Genomic DNA, 19,338 nt, shown 5'->3' on the forward strand with positions numbered 1-19,338 from the left:
ACCTACCTCCACAGCCAAGAGGCTTTCAGCTCATGTACTCGTGACAACACTCAGTCTGCGGTTGCATTTATATACTTCACAAGCAGTTATTCAGTGGAGGCTGTTGCTCTATTTCATGCATTTTGTGACTTCAGCAGCAGGGCTCTAAGGATACAGTCCTACAGGGTACAGCCCAAGAAGCTGTAGGTTGTTAGGGAAACAGTTCATCAGTAGGTAGGCTCATGTAAAATTCAAAAGGCTTTTTTTCCTCTGTTTTGTTTTTGGAGAACAGTCCGAGAAATCCAAGTGATGTGATGTCTTTCTTGCATGAGTACTTCATATAGATAGCTAAACAGAAGCAAGATTTGGCATTTAGCCTGGGATTAGTGTGAACAGCCTCTTAACCAAACATTATGAAGAAAGTTAACTTTAAAATGCTTTGAAAGGTCTGTTTTCATGACAGATGGTAATAAGGGCTCATCAGTGCCAATTTTTTTCATTTCCACCTCAGTTTTCAAAAAGCTTAAGTTTTAGGTTAGTGCTTCTGAGAAATCATTACATGCATAGAGGAAAAATGCAAATTACAAAATTAGATTACTCACTATTTTTATTGCGTGCAACATTTTGCTAAATAACACTAACATACGAAGAGTAAGAATTCGACTCTGTGCTTAATAGACCAGTTTCTCTCTTTCTGTTTAGTAGAATCTTTTTTTTTTTTTGGTCAGACATTTCCCCTTTAACCTTCATCTGTGCACCTGCACAGATATTTCTCTCCCCACACCCAGAAACATACAGCAGTCAGCAGCAGGTAGAGATTTTGCTTGTATAATACACTCACTAGGGAAGACATCGTAGAACTATATTTTATTCAAGAAAACCCACACAGTCTGTCCTGTGGTGACCACAGGCTTTGCTAAGCCATAGATATCAGCAAATAAAGGAACAAAACACAGTGTATCAGATTTAATCAAAGCATGTAAATTCTGGATTACAGTTATCACTTTCAGGGCAGGCTAGATTCAGGATTTCATCATAGTATCTACTACAATGTTGTGCAATCTAGCTGGCAGAAATAGAATATTGGTCCTAATAAAAACTGAAAAGTAACAACTTCTGTATGACATTTAAACTGTCAAGACAACAATTCATAACATTCTACCAAAGGCAGCATATAGTTACAAAAATACTGGTCCAGCATCTTGTTAGTGGTGAAGCAATATCCAAGGTGCAATGGCAACATGCCATTCTTAGTGAAATATTTTTTAAAAAACTATTTTTTCTATTTTCCCCAGACTGATCCTAGCTGAACACCAAAACTGCTATGACAACCTGAAAGTCACTACTTATGTGTATTGCACCAAAAACATATGCAAAAACACATTTTCCAAGTTGCAGTATAAAAGAAGCAAAAGCTAATAAAACTACGAATATGCCAGAAGACATTCTACTGCAACTGATCTTGGATGAACAGGTTGCAACATTTACTGAACTTTCAATAGTTGTCCAAGCTTGTCCATTCTTTCCGTTATCTTGAGTTTAAGGACACAAAGGTAAAAGACAATGTCCTTAATATTGAGAAAGAAATAAATCACTTTATATACCTCTCCATTCACTCACAAAATAAAAATATTCCACCCTCCACTCCTCCCAGTACCCAGGTAATTTCGAAGTCAAGCCTTGGAATTACCCTGGTTCTGATATTGCACTGTGGTAGGATTGTACTGTTTTCATCTAGAAGTTAAAACATAGTGTGAGGGTGACCAAAATTGCTGGAGACAGTAGACCTGATTAACTTGTGGAGGTATCAAGTAACGTGCATCAGAGACACAATCTAAATGGCAAAGCACACCGCAGACTTGGCTTTGGTTTGGACTTGGGCCAAAAATACATTAGCCTACCTGCCATTTCCTTCAAGAAAACAGTGTCAATTAGTATCTTAAGCAAAAGATTGAGTAAGATCAGGTAACCATGTCACATTCAATGTTACATCCAACAACACAGAAATGAAGGAGTTGCAGACAGGAATATTAATCATATTTTCCTTTTAATAATGGTTTAGTCAAAAGTGGAGCTTTGAAAATCCCTAGCTAACTGTGAAAACCTGAAGAAGCTGGGAAGCAACCTCACTTGGAACAGTACAGTTTAAAGCTGTGGCTTGGCCTATCTGCTTTTGAACTCTCCAGTAGCACTTGCCAACCTTGTAAATAAAAGGTACCGCCTGGAAATAAAAAAGTCAGCCTTTAAAAGTTGGTGAATGTTGTATTGAAGCAGCCTAGCTCTGACTGAAGAAGAACGATGAGATATTCTTATACAGTAAACAAAAGAGAGAAAGAAAACTGAAATCTTCAGAGATCACAAAGTGTATACAATTTGGATTCTTGTCAACATTTAAAACTACCAATCATAAGGTTGCCACCTTACCTTTTTCTGGACTGGCATACCTGATTTTAAACAGGCTTTCCTCCAGTCTCCCAAGTTTCTGATCCTCTTATCCAGTTTTCTGCTGTACTGCTCTCCCACCTTCATGCTCAATACCGAGTCAGTCCTGCCTTCTGCTTTTCTTGGCAGGAGGCAGAGCAAGCTTTTAATTTCGGTAGTCAGAGTGACAGAACAACAAAAGCACAGCAGATAGAAGAGCTTAATTCTTCCCCAGGAAGAAAATACATTTGGTTCAATAAAGGGCTGCAAAATCTTCCAAAGGCACCTCTTTCCCCAGTTTTTGCCTGAAAGCAAGATGGCAATCTTAATTGAAAAGGGATGCTAAGTCTTTTAAATAACTTAAAAATTCATTTTTATATAAAGCAGCAAAAACATTTTTCTCTGCAGAAAGAGAAATGTTAACAAAGAAACACACCAACATAAATGCACTGTTCATAAACTTCAGCTAATTTAATTTCACAAGAAAGTCAAATTTTAGGACTATTCTTTAACCTCATCAGTACTTTCTGAAGAAGATTCTTTGGCATCTTCAGTCTCTCTGTTGCTTTCCTCTTTATTTAGATTTTCACTTTCTGATTTGGTCCCATTAAATAGAGAGTTTTCACCATTTACAAACCCATTCTCTGTGACTTCCGCATCCATAGCTTCATCGATCTTTAAGTCCCCTTGATCTTCCACATCATCTAGGTTTCTCAAGACAATAGGGAGTCTAGAGTCTGCCACAGTGTTCTCCAACAAGGCAATGTTGCTCTCTTCGTACTTAGGAAGTGGAGCTCCATCTGCCATTTGTTTGGTATAGTACTCTCGGCTAGCAGCTGCACTCTTTACTGCTTTCTCCAAGATTTCTTTTTCACCTAAGCGCAGTTTGATAGCCATTATCGCATGTGAAGTAAGGTCATGGGTCTCCAAGAAGGACTTATCATCCTGGTAGAAAAGAAAAGGCAAGTTTTTACTACCAACAACCAACAAAATAGCAAATCCCTTAATTTTCCTCTCTGTGCGCTAACAGTAAGTGACAGTAGCTTCTTCAAGCTGATCCAAGCAGACATATATGAATGAGGGGGCCTGCATGGAGTCCCAGTGAAATTTATCACAAATCCATACAGAAGCCAAACGTTTCTCCACATAGGTCAGCCTGCATAACAAGTAAAGTCAGGAGACTTCACAAACATACAAAACATAGGTTCACTTAAAATATGCTTACAGTAGTAGCACGCTTCTTTGCAGTTTGGAGAATACTACTAACAGACAAGTTGAAACTGATTCCCCATTTTACTTGCAGAGAAAAAGCAAGTAGCCTTTATTTGGAGAATCAAAGAAAAATTACATTAACAAAATTACATTAACAAAATTTTCTTTTTTGCAATCTTATTTGATTCACCTTAGATAATGCAAATATGTTTCTACACTTAAAAAGTGCAAAATGAATTATGTACTACCATTCAGATGAAAGTTTGTAAAGAAAAGATGGGGACAAAGTATCTTTTCTTACAATCATAATACAAAACATTTCAGACATTTAAATTATATATAATAATAATTTTACCTCCACAGTTGTTTTATACGTTTTCAAAAGAAGGGATGCTCTGGCTTCTAGGAATGTCCAAAGTTTAACTTCATTGTCCCAGCTAATGGGAAACTCAGAGTTTCCCAGAGTGAAGATTTTATCAATGGCATGCTCACCTATCAAGTGTTCCTTCAGCTCTTCTGCAATAAGTATAAAACCAATCTGTTAAAAACAATCTTATCATTCACTTTTTCAGTTGACAAATTGCTGAAAAAAAATATTTTCAATAGTATAGCTTTAAGTAGCTAAGAAAACAAACTTTCCTCAAATAAGAATTATCAAATACGCTGATTAATGCTAGGACTCTCCTCAAAGAGGCAATTGGAAGTCTTGAGGTAAGCAGATGCAGGACCCTCTCCTCCACTCTGAAATAAGATTTGTTTGTTTTAGCTTCTCATAATACAGAATGTCACTCTGTGACACTGAGATAGGATGTTTTGTATAATAACTGATAAATAAAACAAATTGGAGTAATTCTTTAAAGAGTTCAGTGGACTTTTTGTTAATAAAAGTAACAGTGCAGATAAAGTACACAAACAGTAATGAAATTAGTTTTTCCTAACGTTTTGGTAATCTGTTTCAGTAGCAGAAGCTACCTATAGCTGTGCAAAAAAGGCATCCATCAAAAAACCCTCATATGGAGTACAAAATGCTTAATCAGCTCCTTGAATTACACAAATTCTATTAATTTTTTAATTATCAAATTTCGCTCCTGCAAAACAGCTATCGCAAACCTCAAGTAAAATGCATCACAAACAGCAGAATTATGACTGAAGTCTGCCATATAGATTGCTATGTATTTAAATTTCCACTTGCTTACAAGAAGATTAAAAAGTCAGTAACTTCCTGCTGATGGAATAACTGCATGGAGTTTCCCAATAATCTTATTAGTTTTATTATACACCATTTAAAACATATGAATAATCTAAGCACAATCATATCTAAGAAATGCAATTAAGATGTCCACCAGCTATATTTTCTCCTCCATGACAAAATTCACCCCTTCATCAACATCTTAAAGTTTCTTTACTTGAATTTCTTAGTACGATCTAACAGATGGACACCAGGATGCAGAGAAATCACAGCACTAAAGAAGGTAAGTTTTTTTTTTTTTTTTTGAAATAAAATATAGTGAAGAGACCACACACAGAAAACTTAACTCCTCCAATATTCCTACTGGTGTTAAAATCCATATCATCTGCACAGCATCCCTAGCTGCAAGAGAATTCTCTCACTGTCGTTAAATTCTTCCCATAAATCTCACTGATGTAAGAAAAGCATTATAAAGACTACTTGTAAACACATAAATTGAATTTAGATTATAAATTTCCAAAATATTTTAAATACTCAGCTTTGAAATCTCTTCTGTTATTTCTCATACAATACACAATATTCCAATTCCATACCTGAATGATTCTGGTAGTAAAGGCTAATCTGCTATGATCTTAAGTGTGTAATAACACCCTTGATCTCATATGATCTTCTTTCATGAACCATTTCAAAAAGAAAAGTCACTCGTTCCCAACAGCCTAGGAGATTAAATAAGAATTGGATCACCTGTTCAGGAGTTCTAAAAAGGACTATGTTACGAAAATATTCCTTCAGGTGACACGGCCAAAGATTGGGTTTCTCACTAGCTTATAGATCTGTTTGCAATCTGAACTCCAACATATTTCCTGTCTGATCTTCTAGCTTAATGTTTTATATAAATGTTTACTGCTTTCCTGCATAATAAAAACCAAAAAACCAAAGCCACTAAACAAGAATTGGGTTATCTTTATCAAATATCTTACCTTCACTCATACAAAACACCCGAAGGAAAGCCAGAAGCTGGGCAGAGATTGGAGGCTCAGTGGAGTGCAAGGCAAAAACACTAGAACTAACAGAAGAAACAAGCAAACAAGAAGAGTAAATGCAAGTTCTATTGTCATACCTTTGAACTTATTTCAAAAGACCTTAAAAGAATACAACAAATGAAGTGTTACAAAAGCAACTAGTTTAAACTGAAGAAAGGTTTTTCTAACCTGTATCTGGAAAGAACAATTATCTCTACAATTTTACACTTACAATGATTTTTATACGGCTTTCATAATAAATTCATGAAAATGCAATGTTTCACGTCTGCTGCTCCTAACAGTACCCTCTGGACTGAAAAGACTAAAGGAAAATGCTGTGGTTCACATACTGAGCATCGTAGTATGTCTGCAAGGGATAGGAAAGAAAGAAAAACCACAGATTGCTTCAAATTAATCCTTGCTCTGTTTTTGTTCAAATAGTTATTAAAGCAAAGACTTTTTTCCCTTATATATGGTCCAAATTTGATGATAATATAGCTCAGAACTTCTGTAAATATTATTGCAATAACTTTAATTTATTATACAAACAGGATAAATATTAGACCTAAGAAAACTAACACAGAACAGCTTTATATATGCTCTACTGGACACTATATACATTAGAAATGTTTTTTTTTTAAAACATTGCATTGTGTTTTACTTACGTTGGGATACCAGCACGAGCTAAGACCTCTGCCTTCATAGCATACAGCCTGTCACTTTTACTCACGCCAAGCTTTATTTTCACTCTGTCATGTGAATTATTATCAAAGAAAAAACCACTGTGGATCACAAATTCAGCGTTTGACCGAGTGCCATAAAAAATGTAAATCTAGAAGGATGAAAAGAGAAGTGAAGGAACAGGAAAAAAAAGCTTAAGATCAGCTCACAAATCTGACATAATTTGAAAGTTATTTCCTGAAAGAGTTACTTTTCAGAGTACAAGGTATACTTGATTATATAAAGAACTGTGCTTTGTTTTCTGGTATTGGTTCAAATGCTGTACAGAGTGGCAATAAACTTTAAAGGTAGATGCAAACATAGCCATGTAACAGAGAGAAAGGAGAGAAAAGGTTCTTATGCCACTCATAAAATAGAAATGCTTTTTTTTTTTCTTCTCCATCACAGTCTCATAAAATAGCTGTATTTGGAAATAAGCTTTCAAAGATGTTACACCTCTAAAGGCCAAAAGCATTTTGAGACAAGGAAGACTCATTAAAAGAACTGGTGTTTCTGGGGCCATTTTTTCCTCCTCATACGCTTACACAGAGCAATGGAACAACTTTGGTTTGGTTTTAATGTTACCAATAGATATGGATATTTCAAATATACCATACAGAGAGCTGATCTGTGTTCAGCCAGTATTTATTTTTCTGCTTTAATTCAGATACAAAGATAAGTTTCTAAACGTAACCTGTAAACAGTGTTTAACCAAAGTGAATAAAAAACAGGTAGCTCTGAATGGCAGAAGCAGAATCTCATCTCTTACAGGTGCTTTTGTATCTGATTAGCTTCGGTGCTTAAAAAGGGCAAAATTCAATTAAGTTTTCCTTTTGTTACCTGTGGTGGAAATATCCCCAATTGTGATACATTTCCTATGCCTAGTAACCGGTTTTCCTGAAATAACTATAGATAGTTAATAATCTTTGATTGCGACCACAATGACAAATTTGTTTAAAATAAAGTTTACAACTATTAGTGTAGACAAAGTGCACATCCACAGCCTTACAGGCTCGCATAGTTTTTCATTCAGAGCTAGGCTTTTTGAAGTACATGGGACAAGGGGTCTGAGTAGTAACAATCTTCTTCTGCATCAAGAGGATATTTTTGCCTTTTGTTTGATAATGGAAATGTCAAACAGAAAGAAAAGTTCAACATTTACAGAACTCCCTGCTTAACTTTGGGATACACCAATGCTCTGGATACCTGGAAGTTTCCACTCCTGGCTAGCTGACAGAGAAAGGCATGATGTTCTCTTAAGGGTTCAACAACACTAGCAATGCCATTTGCTTTCTGAGTTTTCAATTTTAGATTAGAAGTGTTTGCCCTAAGCACTAAATGTTTAAACGTTGTGTTTAATTATAGCAAACATTATAGGGTAACGCTCAGATAATGAATGAGTGACCTGCCTACGTATGTTAAGGTAGGGGCTAAGTCGGGTTAGCAAGGCCCTTCCACAAAATGCTTAGGAAAACGAGGGGAGATGAAATGCCGGTGCAAATCTCCATTTGATTACAGGAAATGTTGCACGATCAGAAGAAACACTAGCTCAATTAGTTCAGGAGTCCAGTTTAAAACTACTGTGCTGTATCTCATATTAAACTGTTGCATGTGTATCAAGACAGTATTCTCTTACAAAAGAAAGCAAAGTAGGCAGTATGAGAAGCTGCTGAATTCAAGGCCAGCATTTGATAGATTCTGTGGACTTTTTTTTTTTAGCAGTAAAAGCAGAGATAGTACATTTTTCCTACTGAAATTGTAAGAAGTAACATCTTCATAGTATATTAACACCATTTAACAATGTTGATACCAGTTAAAGTTTGCACAGAAATTAAAAAAAGATAAATAGCGAAGTAAATCACTAAAACAAAAATGAAAATAGAGAAAGCCTCTATAATTGAAATGGAGGGAGCAGCCAGAACAGCTACACAACACATCTATTGCCAGCTGTGGAAAATTATAAATTGGATCACTACTAGAAAAACTGTGGACCCCTTTTAACTCAACATACTGGTATTGGAAAAACAGAAAATATTTGACTACCATAACAAATTCTAAGAGCAACACAAAAAATAGACAATCACTGTGAACTACAGCATAGCAATGAGGATAACTATACCTCTGGAAAGCCATACTTAAAAAAAAATTCAGATAGATCTTTCTTCAAAAAGATGGTAGCAATGCATAAGAAAAATGAAAATCAGAAGATTATGAAGCACAAGACTGGCAAAATAATACATTAAAGGTAGTACCTCAGAGACTCCGCAGGAAAACATTTTAGGATGTTTCAGAGAAAAGAAGTCTTTTTTTTGACCATGTTGACTGCCATTGCACAAGCAATAGGAAAAAGAGTGCGGCAACACTGACAGTTTATGCTGGCTGCTGACACAGCACTGAAAAACTCCTATCAGAGATTTCCTACAGTCCTGGAAGCACTACCTTCAGTACATCTCTTGACAGATTTAGCTTTAACATTCAGTGCTTGTTTCCTAGCAGTTCTAAACAGAATATTGGAATCTGGATTGTTCCATGCATCTTGCAAGACCCTCTCTTGGTCCTTTTTTTTTTTTTTTTTTTTTTTAAAGAATAAAAGTGTGTGTTCATGCATACATGCAAGGGAGGGAACTATATTTTTTGTCCCCTTCTCATTTTCACTAAGCATGGTAATGGCAACATGAGTAAAATGACTGACAAGTACACTGCATTTAACCTCTTCTTAAATAAAGACTAACAAGAAATGTAAAACAACTAAATTTTCAGACAGACTCTACAATCTGTTAATGCAGAGAAAGTGATGTCTAAAGTATATTTATCTTTGGTCCTTTGGATATGAGCCTTTTATTAATCTTAGCTAGAACACCAAACTCAATGTCTGTGTACGTGCATTTAGCAGTGAATAAATATTTCAAGTAGTTCTCTAAAATATAAGGACTCAATAACCTCTTAAAATCAGAGTCTGCTCAGTGACAGAAAATATTTTATTTTGAAAACCATGCACTTATTTAGTTTGGCAGTATTTTCACATGGAATTAGCCAATCATAATAAAATTCAAATGTAGCAGGACTTAATCCACACTAGTCTTCTATTACAATTTTGCAGGAAGTTACCAAGTGTCCTTTTTTGTGCAATTCCTAGTAGCAGATTAGCAAAACTGTTACAGCTCAAAGTTTTTTGAGATTGGCTATCTACCATATAAATATTGGTACACGCTACCTTTATCAAAGTATCCCTCACTTGCCAACACATTTCTGCACAAAACTTTATTAAGGAACTATTATGTAGGTAACTGTTCACACTACCTGTTCTCCAGCCTTGAAATCTTGAAGCGCAACACATTCACATCGGTCATCTTCTAAATTGTAGCCTGTAGTGATCTATCCAAGCAAAGAGCAACAAAAGCACCTTTAGCATTTTTAATCCATCTCCCCTGGCACTGATAAAACATTGTCCTACTGGAAATGTATATTGACAATCGCAATTGCATACGTTTCTTTCTCTGCCCAATATAATACAGCTGGTAATAAACGCTTTATGATTCCTGAGAAAACCCGTTTTAAAATTCTCTGCATTAAAGACGTTTAAGGGAAGAAATAACTTACCCAAAGTGAATGGAAGGTTCTGAGGAAAGTACCCTCCATAGACAGTCCCATGTTAAAGCCAGCAGCTTGCTATAAAGTTCTTGAGCTTTCAGGTACTCCTGTGAGGCCCACGGGAGCAAGGTACTGACAGTTATACATTCTATGTTTCATCCTACAACTACCAGCACATTTTTGATCCCTCAATGAAAATGGATTAGATAACTGTGGATCTTCAGGGGATACAATTTCCAGAGAATTATAGTTTATTTGCAAATAACCCCTTTATCTAAAGGGAATACTCCTAAAATGCTAAAGGAACTTTTTTTTGGATGATAATAGGCAACAGAAGAGGACAAATTTTCTTAAACCTGCACTTCACCAAAACCATGAGTGTTCACACAACCAAGTAAGGCTATCCTAAAAATGTAATACTTTTTAATTTTACTTTTTACTGATTATTATTATCAAAGATGTAGACACAGATGCAACCACAGGATGGAACGTCAGCTGCTCAGAAGACAGAAGACAACTGTCAACTATCAGAAGACAACTTTTATGGTAGGTATTCTGGATTTAGTCTTTACAGAGCTAACTTACTGACAAATATGCTCTGGGGAAAACCTAGAAGAAGCCAAAGATTCTCCCTCAGCCTTTCCAAATGAAAACATACTTCTTTGTAAGCTGACTTACATTTGAGTTTAGCTATACTATAATTCCCATTCTTCGATGTAGTTTACCCAAAGATAGAACTCTGTGGGTTATTTTGAGAGCCCGGCTGATGGTTTACATATTAATAGTTTTACACTGCTTGCCTAATCAAAGATGCATTTGTAAGCCAAAACAATGCTTTCAAAGTGACCACAGGGAACTCGTCTCAGATGCAGCAAATCCAAAATGGCAGCCACAAGCTAGGGTGGCCTGGCCCTGCGGGACACTTGCATAACTGCACTACATGCAGATGCCACCACTTAAGACCTATTAAAAGGATTTGTGGTATGTTGAGATCAGAGGAGAACATTAGAGTCATGCAATACGGCCTACTGCGAAAGACAGTAGTGTTTCAACACAGAAGTTCCTGCACATCCGTTATGCTGGACTGAACAATTCCTAATTAAGATCCATCGTTCAGAAGGTTATCCAACCTTGACCTGCAGGTTGCAGGTGCTAGAGGATTTGCCCTCGCAATGTACCTTCCAAGTTCAAATACAGTCACCTTCTCAAAGACTGCAACTTGCATTCAAAGAAATGGAAAACTCTTGACTGCACTTGACCTGTCCTGAATTTTTCTTAGTGTAAAGTCGATGAAATACTTTTGAACATGAAAACCCTCTTCCAGTCCTCTTGAAATGACTGTGTAACAGGAGAATCTCAAGGGCTGGAAGAATTACAGTATGTTAAAAGAAGAATTCGGTCAGTTTAAGCATGCTTCACTAGACTACCACTAGTTTTTTGGGGGGACGGACTTATTTATTTAACTTTTGTATCTTTCGGATGTGTTTTTTTGTTTTAAAAACCACTTCTAAAAGGCTTTTCTGTAAAGCTTAATGTCGTGCTAGACTTATATTTCTTTCTTTTAATAGCAGTCATGTAAGAGAATTAACAGGGTGTTTACGTCTCTTCCCACATGATAGCTGACAAATTACATCCCTTCAGTTTTATTTCTGAAGCAGACCAATACATGAATTGCAAGTTGTGTATAAAGCATGCAGTACCCCACTTGGTCAGTGATTACAGACGGACCCAGCCCAATAGGCAGAGTGTAGCTTATTTAAAGCTCTGGCAGAACTGGTAATCAACCTCTGACTGTCAAAATACAATCCCACTGAAGAATAACAACAAGAAATGCATGAAGACAACCATTTTGATACAGTTCTTAGAGGTAGGTTGATCTAATTAATACTGTCAGAAGGAAGAAAAAAGCTGGATGGACCTGGCTCCAGTTAAAACCCAAAGAGCATTTTATTATCTAGCTTGGGCAAAGGGGCCCTGTGGAATACAGTAAGAAGAGGAATATGTAGTAGCTGATTGACTCAGGAAGCATTTCAGTACGTTTGGAAGAGACTAGACAGTAACACATCAACACCATCTCACATTTCTTACTTTTATACAATGAAAAATTGTTTACTTCATGTATTTTAAAGGGATGTGCTACAATTAGAGCAGAATCCACCTTCATCCCACTATATAATAACAAACTACAATACAGACTGCTTACAGTTACCTTAGCAGGTTTGTGGGTTTTCTTTTTTTTTCTTCCCCAATTTCTAATGATACCATGAAATTAACACACAACAAGAAGGCTTGATAACGGATTAAGAAAAGCTGCTAATTCTGCAGTTGTCTATCTTTCCTACAGACATTTTAAAGTAGCCTGTGTAGAAATATGAAACAAATGAGTAAAGTTTGTATATACATACAAATCATTTAAGCTTCCTTCCTCTCCTCCCCCTCCCCTCCTTTAGGATACACTTAAGCATAAAAAGTTGCTTAGAGCCCTGATATACTACTGCACTAGCAGGTTTGGCTCCAGAGGCTGGCTCCATATCAAACCCATTGTTAAAGAGCATAATAAAAATAAAAATTACTTTATCAATTTAAATAGAAGTTTGAATGATTAAAACAACATACCTAGCTGCTCTTTTAATATGGGCTACTTAATTTTTTCCCCTCACAGAACCTTAATTCTCGTCCTCTTTCCCTTTAATCCCAACTTTGAAGGCATTCATTAAGAGCTGTCTAATAAATACAGGCAAGTCTCTGCAAAAGCATCAGAAGGAGAAGCCCAGCAGGAAAAGGGTACAGGAAGTACTGATGCTTGCAGCTAAGACATATTAGAAATATATACATTTCTGAATTTTAAGCAATTTTCTTTGTATCAGAGATTCTCATACAAGTTTTGTTAAGAAATCAAAGTTGAAATTGCAAAATAAATAGTAAAAGGCAAGAATCAGCATTAAAGAACAACATATAAAGGGAAAAAATAAACCAAACACGCAACTTTGTAGCCTAGCTACTGTTATTGGTACAGTCACGGTAACTATAAATTAGCTAAGTGTAAAGAGAAAAATAATTTGTTTTACGTTTTGTTCATTTAAAGTAAGTTTTTCCTATACTAACAATACTAACACATGCTGTTGTCACAGAATCACAGAATGGTTTGGGTTGGAAGAGACATTAAAGATCACCCAGTTCCAACCCCCTGCCATGGGCAGGGACACCTCCCACCAGACCAGGCTGCCCAAAGCCCCATCCAGCCTGGCCTTGAGCACCTCCAGGGATGGGGCACCCACAGCTTCTCTGGGCAGCCTGTGCCAGGGCCTCACCACCCTCTGAGTGAAGAATTTCTTCTGAGTATCTAATCTAAATCTACCATTTTTAGTTGTGCTAACACTCAGGTCAACTGTCCCACAAAAGGACCAGATTACTTGAAATAGTATAGCCACATTCTCTGTTTACAATAAGCGATATTATCTACTGGAAATACAATTGAGGGTATAAATTTTGAAGCATACATGACACTGCCTAAATAACACTGAAAAACCATCCTCTTGCAGGTTTTTATTTCCTCACTTCAATGTTAACTAGCCTGTTAATGAAATCAAGACCTCATCCTCCAAACTAGCTCACTTAAGACAAAACGTCAGCAGGTCTGACTTTCTATATACATATGTCACCTTTTAAATGTTTAATATGCCCTAAAGTAGTATTTTTGCATTTTGTTTCTTTGATGTAGTAACAGATGTACTGTTTTTGTTGAACTAGGCTTTGTTCTTATCATTGCTGTCTCTATAACAAGGCTCTTTGGGCATGCTTAGAAGAGCAGGCAGTATTTCTTAGTTGCAAATTTCTAACCACTTTCCCTAGCGGTAGCTACAAGAGGAAACCTCCATCATTGTCTGCTTTCATATTCGCAGTACAGATCTACCTAGTATTGTGAATCTTTGTCAGACCTGTCAGAAACAAAACTTCACGTCAGAAAAATGGAAATATTCAAGCTTGTCTGGAAAAAAAGTATCATGTAGCTGAAAACTTTTAAAGGTCCATTATATGCACACAATACACAGCTGTATGCAAGTATGCAATCACTTCTAAAGTTTTGTTTAGATGAAGAAGATTCTCACTGAAAAGGTACCATAAGACTTTTAAGAAATTGACAAAGCTTTCTTTCAGCTATTAGTCTTCTAGGGCCATTCAGAAAGATAAAATAACTGTATTAAGAAGTGTAATGAAAAGTGTTATTAAACTGTTTGCTGGCAGTTGAAAGGCTTAATACTTAAGCCATAAGCCTTTCAGCAACACTGAAGAAAACCTTACCAGTCCATTAGTATGATTACACATGTCCCATAGAGGTATTAGTGCCAATGTAACTCTGGAACCATCTTCTGTTGGAATCTGGTTCTGCCGTGTCATAACAGAGGAAACTGCCCATCTACAAAAATTAAAAATGTTACAAACGTTAGGCAGTCGATGCTGAAAACATCAATATATGATTGCCTGTAAACCAAACTGAAGCAGTCATTTACACCAGGAGTTTCCAAACTTACTTTTCTTAAATAACACAACGACTTATAACAGCAAGAGGTAACATGGGATAAATCAGCGGCTCCAGGGATTCCAAGACATGCACGCAGACTCTGAATTTCCAAATCGGGATTGTGATCCCACGCCTCTTCTACACTTTTTGCAACAGAACCGTATCTTCACACCTCCCAGACCTCAACCAGGACCCACTCCCATGTCACCTTGCACATTCTCAACCTTTTTCTGCACACATACCTCTCACCACATATCCCAGACCTGGGGTCAGCTATTTCTGCAGGCTTCAGAGTTCACAGCTACTGCGCAGCAGCAGTTGTTCTCATCTATGTGCAGGCTCTTGTAAGAGCCAGGTGGCATTTTCCTTCTGGCTCCCTAAAGAGCTCACACTACCTGAACTGCAAGGCACTGTCATCTAGTGATGCAGGCATATTTTGGTAAGTGCTTCTCTTCAGTGCAGGAACTTTTAGCTTAGATCAGTATCGGTAAATTTTCTACTCATCAGAATAAAGAAATGGAAAAAAAAATCAGACACCCAGGTTAAAAGAATAAAAAAAAAAAAGATAGTTTAGCACTGACATAATTCAAAATCTTTCTAAGCCAGGTTAAGAAAATGAAATGCCAGCTACTTATTCAACTACAGGAATCCTCAGAAAAGCTTAATATTTCAGTACTTTCTATACATTCTTGAATTTTCAATTTTATTTCACTTCAGACAAAAATGAATATTAAATGCCAGAAAGAAGAAATCTTAGAAGTTTCACTACATTCTAGCCTTAGTACATATATTTATTGTGCTTTTTGAAAAAAGGAACAGCACCAGAAGAACAAAATAATTTTAACTCCCCAGACTCCACTACTAGCAAGTATTTAATATATCGAATTAGACTTTCAGAAGGATTTTTCCAGAAGGACTCCAGATTGCTTAGAGAGATACTGTCAACTTGAAGTTTACTTATTTTTTTTTAAAATCATGTTAACGTTGTGGATAGTTCTGATATACAGACACCACTTGAAACATAACAGCAGCATGTTTCTGTATCTGGAAAATTTCTGTCCATTTCACATGTAAGTTGGCACCTTCCTCTGTGACCCTGGTAAGTGAAGTAGGCATGCTCTGGAAAACTCAGTTTCTTAGATTTACCCAGAAGCCTCTATACCTCATGAATGCTTTTTATTCATGCTATTTTAATCACTTAACAGAATTAAAGCTCTTGCTATCTTAATTATTCTTATTTTTATCTTAATTATGTCACCCCCCACAGCACCTCCAAATGACAGTCATGTTTCACATGTACAGCTTAAGCTATCCAGTTCAACAGACACTGTAAATATTAGTTTCCACTACATGTTGGTAAAGCTTCTTAAAAAATAAAGTTATAAAAAAAATCCCCAACCCCAAAAAACAAACCTCCTGCAACACGGACTGATTTTCTTAAAAAACAACAAATTACCGTACTAATCTCAGACTGTGTGTGCCAGTTGGCTAAATTAGCTGCTCATAATGACTATTCCTTTGTAACTATTAAAATCTGCATATTTATTTCACTTTCTTCTTCATTAAGTATATTAGTATCAAATCATACATTTAACATTTCAATAACAATGGAGTTTTCCCACCAATGAAGCATTTCCAAGGCCCCACAATTCACTAAAAAAAAAAAAAAAAAGAATTAAGAGAGACCAACCTGTAGTCATCGTAAGTGAAAGAATCCTTTAAGGGCAGTTTGCTGGCATTGGGATGGGTCTGGGAAATGCAAGTTTCAGAAAAGGTGAAAAGAGAAAGAAAACAGAAATCAGAAATCAGTCAGCAGAATTTCATTATTTAGCTGCCTAACAGATCCTAACAAGAGCCAAATGAAGCAGGAGGCGTCCAGCCGCGCTACAGAGGGATCATCATGCTATTATGCTCTCATACATCACTGTCAACTTAATTTGTTGTGCCCAGCAGCCGCCATAAATCTGTTTCTTCATATTTCAAGACTGGAACCCACAGACATCGTACAAAAATAAAAAAATTTAAGGTGGACTGAGTATGCAAAGGTAAAACAGCTCTTGGTGAAAAGGCAGGGGAAAGAAATCACACTAAGCGCATATTTAGGTTTCACCAACTCTCACAATTTCCCCTGTGCTAGGATTTTGGGAATGTGGTCACAAACGCAAGAAAGAAAAAATTAGACAAAATTTGCATTTCTTCCCCTATACCTCTGAATGTTTTATTCAGTAAGAGTTGCGCTACACCTCAGAAATCAAACATTAAAAAATTTGAATAGCTTTAGTGAGAAACAGATTAGATCAGATTAGAACAGATTACCTACATCAACCCATCTACATACACTCCGCTCTGAAAGTGGAGCAATCGCACTTGAGAAAGCATATTGTAGTTGTCATTAACATGTAAAATATCTAGATTGGAGAAGGCTTTAAGAAGCTGTAATGCCTGTTACTTTTCTGACAAATAACTTATTGAAAGTTTCACAAATACAGGTAGCTTTAAGCCCACATGTGCACGCTTTAGAACTTTGTCCCAGGTCACAAAATGGAAAACCATGATCGCATAAATTTTAATCTCCAGGTCCAATTAGGTCTCTCAGACAAATTGAAGTAAATGATCAAACGGTTATTTCAAAAGATACAAATGATTTTTTTGCATAGCTCTGTCTTTGTGACACTCCTAATGCACGAAGCTCCGTGCAGTATGCAGTTTTTTCCTCGCGAGGCATTAGCATCCCAAGTGCGTGGTAATTTATCATCTCTCGCTGTAATGTACTTGCTGGCACCGTGCGCAGGACAGTAGGGGATGAGGTAAAAGTGGCTCAAAACCGTAAATCAATTAGAAAACAAAAGCTCGCGCCCAGCGCGCAATTTTAGGCAAATTATACGTGACAAAAGGCTGCCAGCGGGGCGACAGGTCCCAGGTGCCCGCTCCCCCTCAAGCCCTCGGGTTAACCCTTCGGATGAGACCCGCAGGAGCTCCGCAGCAGCGGCTGCCGGCCCGCCGCTCGCTATTTTATTATTCTTTTTAAAGCCCTCGCGTTTGCGCGAGCCCTGGAGGCGGCGGCAGAAACCTCCGGGGCTCGGGGCGAGCACGGCCCCCGGGCCTGCCAGGGAAGGTTGACCCGGCTCCCGCGGCCGGCCACATGCGGCGGCCCCGCGCCGCCCCGTTCGGCTTGGGGCCGGCAGCGCGGGCTGCCCCTGCCACCTGCCGGCCGAACGGCGGAACGGCGCCGGGCCGCTGAGGGAGGGCAGGCCGCAGAGACAGCGCAAGTCAGCGCCAGCGGGCTCTCGGGGGTCGCTGCCGTGCTCCGATACTCTCGGCATAAAGTCGGTGCCGCCATACTCCGAATTTTGGAGGTCTTAGCGTAAAGTCGGTGCCGCCTTGAGTTTAAAATGGGGGTTTTAAGGAGGTCCCAGGTACGCAGCGGGACCCTCCTCTCTGCCCGCTGCCGCTCTCCTCCCTCTTCCTGAACAAGAACTTTCAACAAAACAAAATCCTTTCGGGAGCAGCAGCATCACGATGGTCACAACGTGCTGAAAGTACAAAGGCACTAACTACAGACTGACCGCAAAGGGCTCAACGGTGCAACAGTGATTTTTACTTCAAAGCCCTGCAGCCAAACGCAAGGCACACGCGCAGCTCCTGGTCATGCTGCACAGGGAGCACCGGCCAACACGCTCAACCCTGACTTGGAGCAAATACCGAGTCATCTCCAAGGCAAAACTGGTATTAGATCTAATTGAATGATTTTTCTGTTCAAGACATCTCACGACTGCACACTGCGCCGAGGTTAATCGCTCACTTGACATAAGGAGTCCCTCTGTAACGAGCCGACTTGAACACGCAGCCCACGGGCACCCGTTTTGGGTGCCACCAAATGCTCTGCATCCCTCCCCACTTGTAAATCCATGAAACTCAGGGACTGCCCATATATTGGGACACTCCAGACAATTCGTAAAAAAACACTAGTAAATTATGATAAGGGATAAAATCTATGGTCTTATAATAAAAAGCACAAGGCAGAATAAAACCCTGATGTACATAATTACTGTATTTATAACATTCTGTGGTACAATATACTAGCAGCTATTTAAAAGTTAAGATGCTCTAAGATCAGCATATTTGATCACGTTAGATTTCTGACTTGGACTATGTTAGTACATAACTTAAAAACCCTATAGATTACAAGAATCTGAAGACACACAAAAAAGAACAATATTCTGATTAAAAAATTGATTTAGTATGCAGCTTCTCTTTATAGTCCCTTGGTAAAAATGAAATCTCCCTAACAAACACTTAATAAAACCTGTCAATATATCTAGAAAGAAAAATGACACAAATGCATTAAGTATTAAATACCCTTGAAAAAAGTCACATATTCCATGAATTTTTGATGTACTATCTTGACATTAATGTAAAACCTTGATATTTATAATTGACAGATATTTAATAAAGTATAGAAGATGTCTGCTGCATAGCATGCAAATTGCTCAGGCTGATCCAAAAAGATATAGATGTATTTAAACTAAACAAACACTTAATACATAAAAAATATCAGATCTAGCTTTTATAGGTTTATGTGGCTAGATCTCTACGTATTATCTATGAAATGTGACATTATCCACTACATGAACCCTAATTTTAACTTACTACGTCTGTATGAAGTAGTTTCAGAAAGTTGG

The 19,338-nt window shown here is 37.5% G+C and overlaps 1 protein-coding gene across 3 annotated transcripts in view; it reads right to left on the reverse strand.

Annotated features, from left to right (window-relative positions):
• Nucleotides 1-822: 822 nt before the first annotated feature.
• SETD3 (SET domain containing 3, actin histidine methyltransferase) overlaps nucleotides 823-19,338 on the reverse strand; it is a 60,302-nt gene continuing 41,786 nt past the window's right edge. For all 3 annotated transcript variants that reach the window (XM_035566803.2, XM_035566802.2, XM_035566801.2), the window contains exons 7-13: nucleotides 16,347-16,405; nucleotides 14,437-14,551; nucleotides 9,844-9,918; nucleotides 6,489-6,655; nucleotides 5,782-5,867; nucleotides 3,968-4,128; nucleotides 823-3,345 (exon numbers count right to left, since the gene is read on the reverse strand). In XM_035566803.2, coding sequence (XP_035422696.1) covers nucleotides 2,902-3,345; nucleotides 3,968-4,128; nucleotides 5,782-5,867; nucleotides 6,489-6,655; nucleotides 9,844-9,918; nucleotides 14,437-14,551; nucleotides 16,347-16,405 — 1,107 coding nt within the window. In that variant the 3' untranslated portion in view covers nucleotides 823-2,901. The remainder of the gene's footprint in view (nucleotides 3,346-3,967; nucleotides 4,129-5,781; nucleotides 5,868-6,488; nucleotides 6,656-9,843; nucleotides 9,919-14,436; nucleotides 14,552-16,346; nucleotides 16,406-19,338) is intronic.

Source organism: Cygnus atratus, chromosome 5 (genome assembly GCF_013377495.2).
Source record: "Cygnus atratus isolate AKBS03 ecotype Queensland, Australia chromosome 5, CAtr_DNAZoo_HiC_assembly, whole genome shotgun sequence".
NCBI lineage: Eukaryota > Metazoa > Chordata > Aves > Anseriformes > Anatidae > Cygnus > Cygnus atratus.